The sequence below is a fragment of the Lissotriton vulgaris genome, chromosome 1_1 (genome assembly GCF_964263255.1).
Source record: "Lissotriton vulgaris chromosome 1_1, aLisVul1.2, whole genome shotgun sequence".
Classification (NCBI taxonomy): Eukaryota; Metazoa; Chordata; class Amphibia; order Caudata; family Salamandridae; genus Lissotriton; species Lissotriton vulgaris.
The window spans coordinates 1,071,507,277-1,071,521,985 of NC_141685.1; the positions used below are offsets into that span (position 1 = coordinate 1,071,507,277).

At 50.5% G+C, this 14,709-nt stretch overlaps 1 protein-coding gene across 1 annotated transcript in view; it reads left to right on the forward strand.

The window, feature by feature from the left end:
* The first annotated feature begins 2,117 nt into the window (after nt 1-2,117).
* IFT27 (intraflagellar transport 27) overlaps nt 2,118-14,709 on the forward strand; it is a 138,109-nt gene continuing 125,517 nt past the window's right edge. The window contains exon 1 of the mRNA XM_086936458.1: nt 2,118-2,259. Coding sequence (XP_086792584.1) covers nt 2,226-2,259 — 34 coding nt within the window. The 5' untranslated portion in view covers nt 2,118-2,225. The remainder of the gene's footprint in view (nt 2,260-14,709) is intronic.

A 14,709-nucleotide genomic window follows, 5' to 3' on the forward strand; every position in this document is an offset into this window, starting at 1 on the left:
CACTCTGCCCATGAAGCTCATGTGAAAGGGTGCGCTTGTAGCTAGTGCAAGGCCACTCTCTCTTCAGTGCAGATCTACTTTCTCAGCAGTGTCTCAACACAATTGTATTTTGTTTTTTACAGGTCGTTTTGGGTTAATGGAGGGGCTCTGGGAAGGGTAGAGGTGGGTGAACTAACAAATTAACAAGGCTAGCCCAGTCAAAGCCGAACTAGGAAGTCTGGCTTGGCCTTAAAAACTCATACCTAAGTTGAGCCCTGAAAACATTACTATTGAAATAAAAGTGTATTTGTTTCATGTGGAAGCATTTCACCTTGCTGCATAAGCTTATATTACAGCATTGAGAGGAGTTTGTGCTCCCACCATGAGGACGATGCCATTAGTGATCTAGGAAACAAGTCCCTATTCAGGTCTAAATCGTATATGGTCTATTTTCATTTCATGAATAAAAGCGACATTTTAGTGTATTAAATCTAACACAAGATTTGATTGCACTGCACACATCTGGATCTTGTGCATTTGAATATACTATCATAGGTGCTAACAAAGAAAATGGAGGCTTGATGAGATGAAATATTTGTCTGCTATCTCACAATTTGGTCAGGTGGGGAAGCTGGGATTAATCCCAGAATTTCTGCTATCACATTGTGCAATTCAGCGTCTAGATGGCTTCATCTTTCTTTCTCTCCTGTATTGCAATTGAGGTCACTATTTTGTCTTTATTCTCTGCACATGAGATCAGAGTTTGGTTAGCAGGCACATGCACTATCACAGTTCAGTTTATTTTTGGCTTGAAAGTGCAAGAGAGCCTGAAACAGAGCTAGACCCAGGTATCATAGCTCAAGCTTTCAGCAGCTTGCCCGACTCCAGAAAGAGGTCATCAAACTTTACAGCAGGTAAGGAGCTTTGAGGCAAAGCTCTGCCGCATAGGAGGGGCTGGGTGATGTCTGCTAAGTGACAATGAAAGAAGAGGATTAACCATAGTTAAACCTTTCCAAAAAATGTTAAGAAAAATATCTTGTGCAAGTCATATGTGATCTACGTGTTGCACCATGAGAAGCTTACTTTAATGATAAATGTACCCTTTTGTACGTATAAGGGAAATGGAATAATCAAAATATAACAGAAATGCTTTCGTATCATTATGCACATCTGCACACCAATTAAATCTCAATGACATTAAATGTGTGCCCCTGGCCGGATCCCTTTGCGCCACCAAAGCCCCAACCCCAAAGCCCCACCCCTAGTCCGCGTCTCAATTTGGTGAGTACCTGCACTTATTTTTTTCCATTTAAAGCACTGTCTGCTGGCCTTCAGGTAACTCCTCAAGACCTGGCTGTTCGAGTAGTAGCAGCAGTCCCCCCCATCGCGCCTTGAGACCCTCACGGGTGAGTTGTGCGCTCTACAAATGTATTAATTGATTGATTAATTAGTCACCAATAAAAATGGCTGCTTTATCAGTTTACCGATGGTATCAATCTGTTTTGGGGTTAGGATCACTACAGATTTTTTTTTTGAATAGTATCAGTGATTGAACGCACAAGGACTCCGCCCCATTTCTTTGAAATACTCATATCTTCCCATTTTGTGCGTTCCCAGAATACATGATATCCATTTGCAATACTGCTGGTAACCGGTCATAGAATATTCACTGCAATACGAACCAGTTTTAGCGGCGTGAATAAACGTAGAAGCAGTAATAAAGCTTAGTTGTTTACTAAACAAGTCTGAATGTGAGACATGCTAAAGGTTATACACTGGGCTCCACTCCGGAATTTCATTTTGCATAATATTGTAATCCGGTACTTTCAGTCAAATACGATACCATTGCTGAAGCTAGCGCAGAGTTTACGCATACGGGTATTGGCTGGTATTTGTCCAATAAAGAAACCGCATCTTCGAATTCACCATCAAAATCACACTTCTAACGAAGAACACAGTCATTTAGTGGTTATAGTTCGGTGAAATGTGCTATCCAATGAGCAAGAGGCAAATAATGCTTTAACCAATAAGATGCCGGGGTGAAAGTGTCGCGTCTTCGGGGCCAATAAAGAGCGAGATTGCCGGTGACCAATTGAAGGTTCCTTCCCTTTTCTCTGCTGGAGTATAGCTGTTTTATTATACAAGGACTGATTGGTTGGTAGCTCTCGGCTTTTGGTTGCCTGGGTGATTACTACCAAAGTGTTCCCAGTTTTGCAGAGACCTCCATTTGTCAGTCTTCCGCCACCATGGTCAAGTTGGCTGCCAAGTGCATCCTTGCAGGTGAGTCTGTATGAGAGAGCAGATTTAACTAACGCCGTCACCAAGAGACAGGTGACCCCTCTAGCACTGTGCGAGACTCCTAAGTCCTGATTGTTACTGCGAGACAGTAGATCGCTATGCCACTTGTTTTGAAAGTCACCCTAGTGCTGGTTGGAGGCAAGTGACAGCCCTCACTTCTAATTGTCGCGAAGACATCTCTAATTCCGTTTGCAAGGCACGTTACTGTCCCAGAACGTACAGCTGAAGCGTTGAGCACTGCAAGAGACTCCTCGCTGACACTGAGAGGTAAAATGTATAACCTCGAAAGACTCCTGTTACTGAGGAGAGGTGTCTATTACTGGAAATCAGATTAAGTCGTGCTGTGATGTCAGAGAGACGCCGCCCTGTCCTTGACAAACAGGTAACTTCTCTTTAAGCGCATCCTGCTGAACGCCCACTAGGGTTACCAACTGGCAGGGTACAAATTCAGGACGGTCAGTGTAAAAATTCAGGACAAAGGGTCAAAAATCAGGACAGAAGGTCAAAATTCAGGACAAAAATTTGGGACGAAACATAAGTTTTAAAGACATATCAGAGGAGATGGCACAATAATATATAAGTAAGTAAATAGACAACCAAACTAAATGACAATCAGCTGCCGTCTCAGACTGACAATGGGAGGCTCCTCAGTCTGCGCGAGGGAGGTCCGGCTGCAGGGAGCCTCTTCAGTTTAAAAGATAAGAGCAAGAGGCCCAAACCTTTTGGCTCTCGGGGAGGATTCTCGCATGGGAAACAGCATTCCTTTCTGAGATTTCCCATTTCGATTTTAGTATGATGTCTGTAAGGCGTCCGTAATTTGGGATCCCCAAATTACGGACGCCTTGTGGACATCATACTAAAATGACGGACGGTCTGTGAAATTTACGGACGGTTGGTCACCCTAACGCCCACATCACGACACCGAAGTTGCCCAACTGCATAGTGAAATAGTATATCGGGCGAGAAGCAGAAAATCACCACAGCCTCCATACATAACAAAATGACTGCCTTATTTGTACAGGTCTGCAATGTAACACAACAACTCCAATACAACAACAAAATACCCCACCTCACTAACATAAATTGTGCTCTTATTAACCACCCAACTCTTGAAACTCGTGGTGTTGCAAACCTTCTCCCCCCAACTACAACTTATACCATCTATCACCTCTGCTTGCTCTTCATCCATGTATAGGGTGACCAACTGGCATGGGTGAGAATTCAGGACGGTCAGTGTAAAAATTCAGGACAAAGGGTCAAAATTCAGGACAACAATTCAGGACAGAAGGTCAACGTTCAGGACAAAAATTTGGGGCAAAACATACGTTTTACAGGTATAACAGAGGAGGTCGCACAATAGTATATAAGTAAGTAAATAGACAATCAAAATAAGTTTATATAAGGTTGAGACAGTCGTGCACTTCAGCTTTTCAGTAGGCGCGCAGCTTTGCAAAGCGACATCAGGCCCTTTCTGCAATCAAGATTTGTGCTAATGCAACAATAAACATTAAATAATATTTTTTTATTTGTATGTTTAAATCGTACTTTTATGTTTAAAGTATTTTATTCAGCACAACATAGAAGGACAAACATACATCATCAAGTAGCGACTAGGTAGGACGGGCAAAGCCTCAGCCTCGGCGAAGAACTATCAGGTGCAGTTCTTGTGTGCCAGTCCAGTACAGCAGTACATAGTATGCATTGTCGCAGCATGAAGTGACATTGCCATTGCACACACCCCCCCCAACTACCCAACTCCCCGACCCCCCCCTCCCACCCCCCACCCCTCGTCCAGTGCACAGACCCTAACCAAAAAGTACACCAAAGCCACCTCCTACAGGGAAAGCGAATCTCTCATCAATTCACGGGGCTGGCGTTGCCGGGCTCGTGAGCCGCAGTAGGCAGAGGTATTTGGGACAGGTACGTTCTTTAAATTCTGAAAGCAGTAAGGAATGAAATGGTTGCCAAAGCTCATTAAACTGCGCTATATCTCCCGCCGCTGTGAGCGACAGTTTCTCCATGCCCCACACGTGCCACAATCTATGGAGCCAGCCAGTGATAGAGGGTGTTGTGGAAGTGCGCCAATGTATCAGGATGTTTTGGACAGCTGAACCCAGCGCGATGGCTATTTGCCTACCCCTACGGGATCTGGGTGGGTACATCAGTCCATTCGGGAGTCGTAGCAGGGTGTATGCTGGAAAGCGTGGTAGTTCAATGCCAAAATTGGAATCAACCTCGTCCAGCACTTCCTTCCAATAGTTTTCCAGGAGTGGGCAGTCCCATAGAATGTGCGTAAGTGTTCCCCGGTGCCCGCACCCTCGCCAACACGTGTCCTCTTTGCTACGGTCAAATTTGTGAACCCGCTCTGGTTTATAGTACCAATAGGTGGAGACCTTAGTCAGCGTGTCAGTGAGACCCATGTGGTATGCCGAATGCCTCGCTCTAAAGGATATGTGCTCCCATTCTTTAGGGCTCAATGTCCTTCCCAGCTCCCGCTCCCGCTCCCGCTCCCAGCGTTCCCTCCGCGAGTTTTAGAGGTGTGTTGAAGGCGGTTGTAGCAACCTATAGAGATCCGTAATCAATTTCGAATCCGATGTACGCGACAGTAGCCATTTTTCATATGGTAGGAGGAGCCTATCGGCTGTCTCCCGCACCTGTGGCTGAAGAGCCCAATGGCGAGCTTGCATATAGCGGTGTCTCTCAGTCTCAGTGAGTGAAAACTCCTGGCGGAACTGCGGGAAGGGGACAACCCCCTCTGGGCCATACATGTGACACAGGGCCCTACACCCTGCCCGCCTCCAGTGGGTGAATGCTCCTTTTTCCATTCCTGGGGTAAAGTCTGGGTTGTCCACAAACGGTGTGAGTGGTGACGGGAACGAGGTGAGGCCATACGCAGTGCTAGTGGCATCCCAGACCCGCAGGGGCACTCTTGTAACAAACGAGGCGTGCAAGTTTTTGGGTCGGTGAGTCCGGCGTAGAAATGGGATTTCCTGCAGGGGTCTGCCCGCCATTGCCTGGTCCTGAAAGAGCCAGTGCTTATCGGACTCCCACCTACTCCATTCCACGAGATAAGGCAACTGCGATGCTTGGAAATATAGACAGAAATCAGGTATTCTCAAACCTCCCGCTTCAGGGGCCAACAGTGAGAGGGCCCTGCGCATCCTGGGCTTTTTCCCCTGCCATATAAAGCGCAAGACATCCGTCTGTAGTTGCGGGATCCATCCGACTGGTGGCTGGAGCGGTAGGGCCCGGAACAAATAAAGCACTTGAGGCAGGACTGTCATTTTAACGGCAGCTATCCTGCCCAACTAGGAGAGGGTGCCGCGGTTCCATCGGCCCAATTCCTCCCTGATCTTCGCGCCCAAAGCTGTGTAGTTGGCCGATACCATGGCCGGCAAAGTGGGGGCTATCTGAATCCCCAAATAGGGTACCGCCTCTGATGACCAAACCATGGGGAATCGGTTCTGCAGATGGGCCCTAGTGGTCGATTCAAGGGAGATATCCAGAGCAACCGACTTTCCCATGTTCATTTTAAACCCCGCGACCGCGCCAAAGGAGGCCAGCTCCTCGATGCAGGCCGGCAGGGCTGTTCTGGGATCGTCAAGCGACAAGATGACATCGTCAGCGTAGAGGCTTATAGCGTGTGTTAATCCTCCCATCCGCACCCCCGTCACCGCTGGATTGTCGCGGACCTGTTGGGCGAATGGCTCCATATAAAGCGCGAAGAGTAAGGGCGAGAGCGGGCATCCCTGCCTAGTGCCTCTTTCGATGTTAAAGTCCCTAGAGTTATACCTATTCACGCGAACCATAGCGGTCGGTTGTCTGTAGCAATTGAGGATCATGGAGCGGAACTTATCCCCTATGCCCGCCTTCACCAGAACTCGTTCCAGGTAAGGCCAGTGCACCCGGTCGAACGCCTTCTCCTCGTCCACCGCCAGCATCATTCTTTCTTCCGGAATCCGGGAGGCTTTCTCTAGCAGGTTGACGATCCGCTTCGAGTTGTCAACCGTCTGCCTCCCTGGGACAAAACCAGCCTGATCAGGATCTATGAGACCGGGTAAGTGAGGGGCTAGTCTGGAGGCCAGGATTCCCGTGTATAATTTTAAATCGACATCGAAGAGATATCGGTCTATAAGATCCACAGTGCTTCGGGTCCTTCCCAGGTTTGGGGATAACTGTAATGGAGGCCCGTAGAAGATCAGGCGGGATGGCCCCCGGTTCAGCAAACAAGTTGAAAAGACGAGTAAGGATAGGGGCCAGCGACGTGCAAAACGTTTTGTAAAAGAGCGAGGTGTATCCATCCGGGCCTGGCGCTTTGCCATGTTTAAGCCTGGCGATGGCAGAGATCACCTCCTCTATCTTGATATCCCGATTGAGGTGCTCCGCCTGCAAGGGATCAAGGGAAGGCAAGGAGACCGAATCCAAATAAGCGGCCATGGCCGTCTCATCCGGTGGCTCGCTAGTGTAGAGAGCCGCGTAAAACCTGCGGAATACGGCTGCAATGTCAGCGTCTTCCGTCTTCACCATCTCCGTAGGGTCAGAGATCTCCTTCACCAGCTGACTCTGGCGCGCAACTCTGAGCCTGTTGGCCAGTAATTTGCCGCAGCGGTCCCCCCCTGTGTAAAAGGTATGGCGCAACCGGAGTGCAGCATACTCCGCTCGGTCCAGGTCCAGGGCCGCCAGGAGTTTTCTCGCTTCCCTGAGCTTCCGCCAGATTCTGGGGGCCCCTGTCCATCGATGTATCTGTTCGAGCTCACGGACCCTATCGGTGAGTTCTTCCCTCTTGGCCTGTCGCTCTTTATTTTCGGCAGAGGAGATCGCCAAAAATTCCCCCCGGAGGACTGCTTTCAAGGCCGCCCGCTGTGTGGCCCGGGCGGTGTCAGAGTTGTCATTGTGAGTTAGATATTCCCAGATCGCGTCTTCAATGCAGTCCACCACAACCCTCCTGTTCAACAGGGTGTCGCGGAGGCGCCATGTTCTGGGAGGGCGAGCTGTCGGAGGCAGACACAACGTAGCATCGACCGGAGCGTGATCCGATAGAGACAACATGCCCATATCCGACCCCGAGACCAGCGCTTGCACCGGAGACGTGACCAAAAGGTGGTGTAGCCTCACATACGTCTTGTGTGCGTGGGAATAATATGAATAATCCCTGTCCATTGGGTGAGTGTGTCGCCAAAGATCAAGGAGGTCTACCTCCGCCAGCCGCGCCCTACAGCCGGCGGAGAACTCCCCGACCTGCGGGGAGAGCTGTGCCGACCTATCCATAGCGGAATCAAAAACCATGTTAAGATCTCCCCCGAGAATAATATGTCTATCTTGCGAGGCAGTAATATCCTCAACCGCCGATTGTAGGAAACGTTCCTGCCGTTCATTAGAGCTGTACAAGGACCCGATCGTAAAAGTAAGACCCCCAATCCTAAACCGGTATGCCAACAGCCTGCCTTTCTGTTCGGTGAACTTGTGGAGGATCTCCCCTTTAAAGTGTCTGGCCACCAGTATCGCCACCCCCGCTGTCTTAGTGGCACAGGAAGAAAAGAATTGGGACGGGAACTTATGGGAGCGCATTCTGTGTGTGTCCTGTGGCAGCAGGTGTGTCTCCTGAAGGAGACATATGTCCGCACATGTATTCTCCAGGAGAGAGAACACTGCCCGCCGTTTGACGGGATTATTCAAACCCCTGACGTTCAGGGTCACAACCTTAAAAGTGTCAGGAGGCATCGGGAAAGATGTGGAAGAAGGCGTGAAGACCCCGCTCAGATAAGGCGGTGTGTATAAGCGTCTCCAACGGTACCAGAGGCTGCAAGGCAAAGAAGAGAGTGTAGGTGTTTGCGCAGCTTCCCCGTTCAGGCAGACCAGGGTGTATGAAATTCGCTAGATTATCTAATAGCCGCACAGTGCACTGGAAGACCCACCCCTCCTTCCCAACTCCCGGATCCCCTCCCCCCTCCTCCTTCCACCCCTCCATCCCAACTCCCCAACTGTCCCCAACCCCGACCTGCAACTGCAACCACCCCAACGACCCCCTCCCCCTCCCCCCCTGCTCCCCCAACTGTTCCCAAGATTCCATTGTCCCAGTCCGGTCCTCAACGGACAAGTATGCGGAAAGTTACTCAAGTGGATGTCCAGCCACTGCCCCCCCCCCCCCCCCCCCCCACCCAGAGCCCCCAAACCTGCATTGTCAGAATGGCTATGTCGATCTCCCCCTGGAGAATATTCAGGCCGTTAGAGCGACTTCAGTAGGCGCCGTGTCTCTAGCCACTTCTTGAACTGCATTGGCCATGTCCGCTCGGATAGTGGGTGAGTCTGGACGGGCGGAAGAGGTAGAAGACCTGCGTGCTGCGATCGATTGCCAAACGTCTCTGGTAGCACGCCGTCGACGGGGAGTGGGAGTCGCGTCGTCTGTCGCCGTAATGCCAAGTACCCCGCAGGTGTCCTGGAGGGAGCGAAGTTGATGCAGAGTCCTGTTCCATCGGAAAATCAAGCGGAAGGGATGGCCCCATGAGTACTGCGTATTGTGCTCCCTCAGGAAGTCCGTAGCGATTTTGAACCCCTTACGCTTCTGGAGAGTTATTATCGAGAGGTCCTGATAGAGAGCAACCTGGTGCCCCCGGAAGGGCAGGGACTGCTGCTGACGTGCTTCACGAATGATCCGCTCCTTCAGGGGAATGTCCGGTAGGAAAGCCAATATGTCAGGAGGAGGCGCAGAGGCCCTGCGAGCCGGGCCTACCCTGTGAGCCCTGTCTATTCTGATGACAAAGCCATCCTGCTCTCCCAGTATCTCTCTGAAGAGTTCCCTGAGATACCCAGCAACGTCCTCGCCCACGTCTCCGGATGGAATTCCCCGGACCCGTATGTTGTTGAGACGGGGCCGGTTCTCGAGGTCTTCGTTATGCGATTGGAGGTCGAGTTGCTGATCCCGTAGGCACAGCACCTCCTGCTGCAGCTGTGCAATCTCCTCGTCCCTGGAGTGACCAGCTTCTTCCATAGTGGCGACTCACTCGCCAAGACCATCGACCTCTCTTCGCACCTCACGGACCTCCCCTGCGACTTCCTGCTTTAGCGTTTGGAAATCTTCCCTAAGCGAGCTGAAGAGGGATTCGAGGAAGGATCTAGTCACTGGGGGTTCTCCCCCCGCTGCCCCTTGGGAGCTGCTCGAGTGGCCCGGTGATTGTTGCTCCCTTTCTTGTCACACTGGGCCTCTGTTCAACATTTCAGGCAGTGTCCGGTCCCCCTTCCTGTTACCTCTGTTACCGGCCATATCGCCGGTGAGGGAGCGCGCTGTCGCCTTCCAAGCTCCGTAGGTAGCCTCACTCCTGGTATCGGGCGTCTCAAACCCGGCTTGCCGCAAGTCCCCCTGATCAAACCGGTGGCTGGGTGGGTAACCTTTGCGTCGGAGGAGCCCCGGACTAGGCCCGATATCACGTGTGGGTCGTTCTGGCTCTCCGAAACAAAGTCCGTCGTGTCCCAGCTGGAGACACACGTGCCCCCAACCAATTGTGGAGCCTGCTCTGTTCCTCTAATGGACCGTCGACGCTGGGGGGGCCGCTGCAGTGGGGGATCTCCGCTGGGCTGCACATCCGGCCTCGCGTAGCGATCAGCGCCACATTCTCGGGCCCAGTCTCTTACCCCCAGGCCCTTGCTAGTCGCACTTCCCCAGTCGGTGCGGCAGTCAGCTGCGAAAGTTCCAGGTCCAATCTATCGGCCAGCTGCCGCCGTCGGGAGGGGTCTGCCTCAAAGGAGCCAGCCGCTAGGTCTCACACGGTGGTCCTCATCGATACTCCGGGGTCCGTTCTCCCTCCTCTGGGCACTGGGCCTCTGCGCCTCTCCACTAGGCGCTGTACTCTGCCACAGGGGATTCCGCTCCGGCTCCGCGTCAACCTCCGCTTCCGGAAGAAGCACGCGTCAAGGGCGTGTACCGCTAGGCCTCATCCCCGGCCTCGCGTAGTTTCTTGCGTCGGCCTTCCGGTTCCCATTCGCACACCTCTGGGCATCGGGCAGCCGCTCAGAGCCGTGGCCAGCTAAAGGGACTCCAACTCCGGACCTCGAACGCGTCTCCGCCACCGGTGAAAACTTCGCTTCAGGAGAGTTTGCCGCAGGGCCTCAACCCCGGTCTCGCGTGAAGATCCGACACGGGGCCTCGGTTAACAGCCAATCGCCACCGAGCACTGGATATATGCACCTCTCCGTGCGGTACTGGGGTCCGCTGAGGCGAGTCCTGCTTCAATACTCCAGCCAGCCGCTCCACCGCAGGACTTCCCCGGGCCGATTCGGGCCTCATGGCCGCAGCCCGCAGTCTTCTCGCGGAGCCGGCTCAACCTCTGCACACACTCCTCGGGCTCTCCAGCAGCGGTTCTGAGGGCTACCAGCACCGCTGATGTCCTTGCAGGAAGATCTCGCAATCCATTAGCAGATCCCCGGTCTTTTGGGGGGAGATCTGCGAATAAAGTCGGTAAATGGGCTCGGGTTCACGGGAGCTCGCAGAGAGTGCGACCGCTCACTCCGCCATCTTGGCCACGCCCCCCTATTTCGTACTTTTAAATGTACAGTGAAAACACTGTTCCAGTACCATGACATTAGGAAGTACTTTGCTGAATTCATTTTTACTCAGAATTCTTATATCTTGCACCTTATCTTTATTAAGGGATACTATTTTCAGGGACATCAGAAACTGAACTGAATACTATTTTACCCTTCACAAATATCCACCTTAACAATGTGGTAAATGACCTATAGATGGAGGTTTTGAATGCTCAAATGAATTGGGAGAAGTTGGCCTGGTATATGGTGTTCGCTTTTCTAGTGAGCACCTTGCACCAGTCTAAACGACCCTTATGGTGATTGGTTGTAAGTGAACCTTATAGACCAGCTATCCTAATGGTAGCATGGACAAAAGCAGTCTTAGGCTAAACTCAAGAGGGCATGTGAAGCCAGCTATTTTACCATATGCAATCCTTTAAAATACCAAATGAAAGGACACCACACAAGTTATATATTACAAAATATATGTATTTATTTCTAGAATAATCCCCTTAACTCTTTATGAGTACAGGAGCACAAGCGTTAAACAAAGATCACAGTATAACATACAATAAGCTGCACAATTATGGATCGGCCGGGTGGCCACTCAAACCATATATTAAGAAAGTGGTATAAGTACCACTTCAAGAACAATGAACAGGCCTAGGCAATCGCTGGGCCTACACTGGACTAACGAAGGTTAGGTCGAAAGAGGCCACAGGATACGGGTGCAGAGTCTATAGGCAACCGCGTTTACCATACAAGTCAATGGTGCGTAAAAATCAGAAAGTGTTAGGTTTCGGAGACTTCCGACTGGACTAGAACGTAGCCACTTAAAACTAGGACACTAGAGGTGTAAACCAATATAGGAGCACCAGAGTTATATCGTTACCTCGCCCACAGGAAGCAGGTGCATATGTCCCAAAGTGTGTTAGGTTTCGTCGTGAAGTTCTATGGAGCCTGGAGGAAAAGATGCTGCAGGCGGCCAGGAGAGAAGAGTCCAGTTGGATCCAAAGGTGGATCGAAGATGTAGAGTACCTGAAAGCAGAGGGGACAGAGTTCAGGTCACTAGCCAGTGACCAGCGAGGAACCAGGAAGGAACCAGGCGATGTCGGGTTGCAATCAGGTGATGTCGAGGTGTTTGTCTCCGCTGCCACGTGGACCAGGAAGGATTGAGGATGACCAGCTGGTGAACACGAGCTGTCCCTCGAAGGCTCTTGCTGTCGGCGGTGTCGGTACTCGATTCGGAGTCACCAAGCCTTGGCAAAGGCAACCAACGCAGGACTCGAAAATGTCTTCTTGATCAGACCATCTCAGTGGCCTGGCCTCTTATACACAGGTTTATGACTTTTATTATAGTTTATTACATATGGCATATTCTTGCAAATGCTTTGATGTAAGGAAAGACATCCTCAGAATCCCCGCTCCAGGCCCGTTCCCACACATATCTACAGTGGAAGTCCCCACCCCAATCTCAGCAGGTGATGACTATCGCTCAGCTGGACATTCCGCCGGTTCCCGGAATGTATGCGATCGATCGGATCTCATGGGGTGGAGACATTGATTAATCTTGGCTCCTTTGAAGAGGGGTGAATTTTACAGTAGGGGCAATAAACTACATCCGCAGGGCTAGGTGATGGCCTGGGATCAGTTAGGACAATCGGGCACGGAGGAAGCGGGTTATCAAAGGATTTGTGATCATTAAAGGGATAGTTTGGTACGGGATGTGGTTCCGAGGCAGGGCTGCGCTGAAGGGGTGGTTTATGGCCCGGGTATGTGAGTGCGGGGGCTGTCTACGCGTGGGGATGCTTTCGAAGTCAGAGAGACGCGCTGGTGATCGCAATGGGTAAAGAGGCCATGGTACGCAAAATGGCTGTCGCTTACGCACACGTATGGGCCTAGAAAAGGGACAAGATGGAGCCGATAATGTTCACGCTGCAAACTAGATTTTAACACAGATGCGATGACCCTCTGGGAGGCTCTGAAGCCCACGCTCCGAGGGGTGGACATTGCTTGGTGTGCAGCTGCCCATAAGGCACGTAAGGAGGAGATAGTAAGAGCTGCAGACCGGGTCAGCGACCAGGAAGAAAGATGCCACGCGGGTGGAAGTGAGGAAGATGTGGGTCAACTGCTGCTCTCGCAGCAGTCGTGCACCTCCTTGCTGTTGGATGAGGCTAGGCAGCTGTGGCTGGCGACTCCGAGTAGGATCTACCAGTGGGGCGATAAATCCATCTCAATGCTATACAGGCTCTGCCAGAGCACTTTACATGCACAGTCCTTACCGTGTCTTCGTGATGAGACGGGGACGCCCATGACAGCCCCAGCGGGCCTGGCGGCCAGCTTTGCACGGTATTATGCGGCTCAATATGCCCCCCGGGAGCTCCTCCCGGCGGAAGATGTCGACAAGTTCCTCGCTGACCTTCCGCCACGAGCAATCTCAGATGAAGGGCGTGCCCGACTTGAACTCCCTTTGTCGGCGGAAGAGCTGGGTGCGGCCCTAGGAGAATTAAATGTAGGCAAAGCCCCTGGACCCAATGGGTTCCCTTGTGAATTTAAAAAAAAAATTCCACCTCCAACTAGGAACATACTATGGTAGGGCACTGGAGGCAGCCAGAGAGGGCGGTCGCCTCCCGAGAGACTGGCAACATGCTGAAATTGTGGTCTTTTGCAAACCAGGGAGGCCCCCTGAACTACCTGAGTCCTATAGACCAATATCGCTATTGAATACTGAAGCGAAAATACTGGCGAAAGCGCTGGCCAATCGCCTCCTCTCATACATTACTGATCTTGTCCACCCCGACCAAGCTGGGTTTATGCCCTATAGAGCAACAATAGTGAGTTTGGAAGGGTAGCTGCACTCTTGTTAGATGAGTTTAGTAAAACGTTAATCCGGTATGTGTGCTGTGCTGGTATATAGCCTGCAAACTATGGAATATAGAGTGAATTTGGCCTGGTTGAGAACCAGGACACCAGTACGCACTACTTGATTTGTATTTAGACGTTAGTACATTTGTTTATTTTTCATCAAAAAATCAACTTAGATCAGCAAAACAATCATATTCATATTATATTTGTTAAGGCACATATTCATTAGCCAACATATACATAGATATCATCAATCTTATATTGTACATCGTGGTATCAATACATTTAGTGTCAACCCAATGCATTTCGGGGCGCGAGCCCCTTCGTCAGGGGTCTGTATGTGGATGCCAAGGAGAGAAAGGAAAGAAAAAAGAATCTAGTTACTATTGATGCACTATAGAAAATGACATAGAATCTCTATATAATTAATGTTTCTTACCGCAAACTAGGTGAGGTCTATTGGAAGTTATGTTTCTGGATGAATGTTGGTATAGTCTACATGACAACAAGAAATACTTATGAGTATGTGGAGAATAATAAATGAATAAACCGGTGCCCGGTATAGATGGAGCGTAATGTTACCTGTGCACTTGTATTTGTTAAAGTCTGTGGGGGTAGATAAGAGGTAAAAGGCAGGGTCAGGATTAAAAGAAGTTTCCAATGCTTACGTTACATGAATCTAAAAAAGGGTAAATTACAAAGAGAAGTAATCGTATCTACATCAATTCTCACCTCATATGTGCTGTCTTTAAGTCAGTGAGCCTGTGCAGAAAAGAAAGATTTCTGATAAATGCTGTGTGATAGCAGCAATCGCGGTGAATAAAGACTCCACAAGTGTAGGAGTTTACCTGAGGGTTCTATCCTGTAAACATCGAACTCCGCAGGGGCTCGATGAAAAGGTAAGAAGATCTGCCAACAAAAAGTGAAAACAACGAGCTGTAAATTGCTGGCCAGCGTGTAATTCATTCACAAAGCGGACCCACCTGAGAATTGAGGCTGGTTTTGTGGCGCTTGTGTGTGTCCTGTTGGCCCCGGGACTGACCCCTG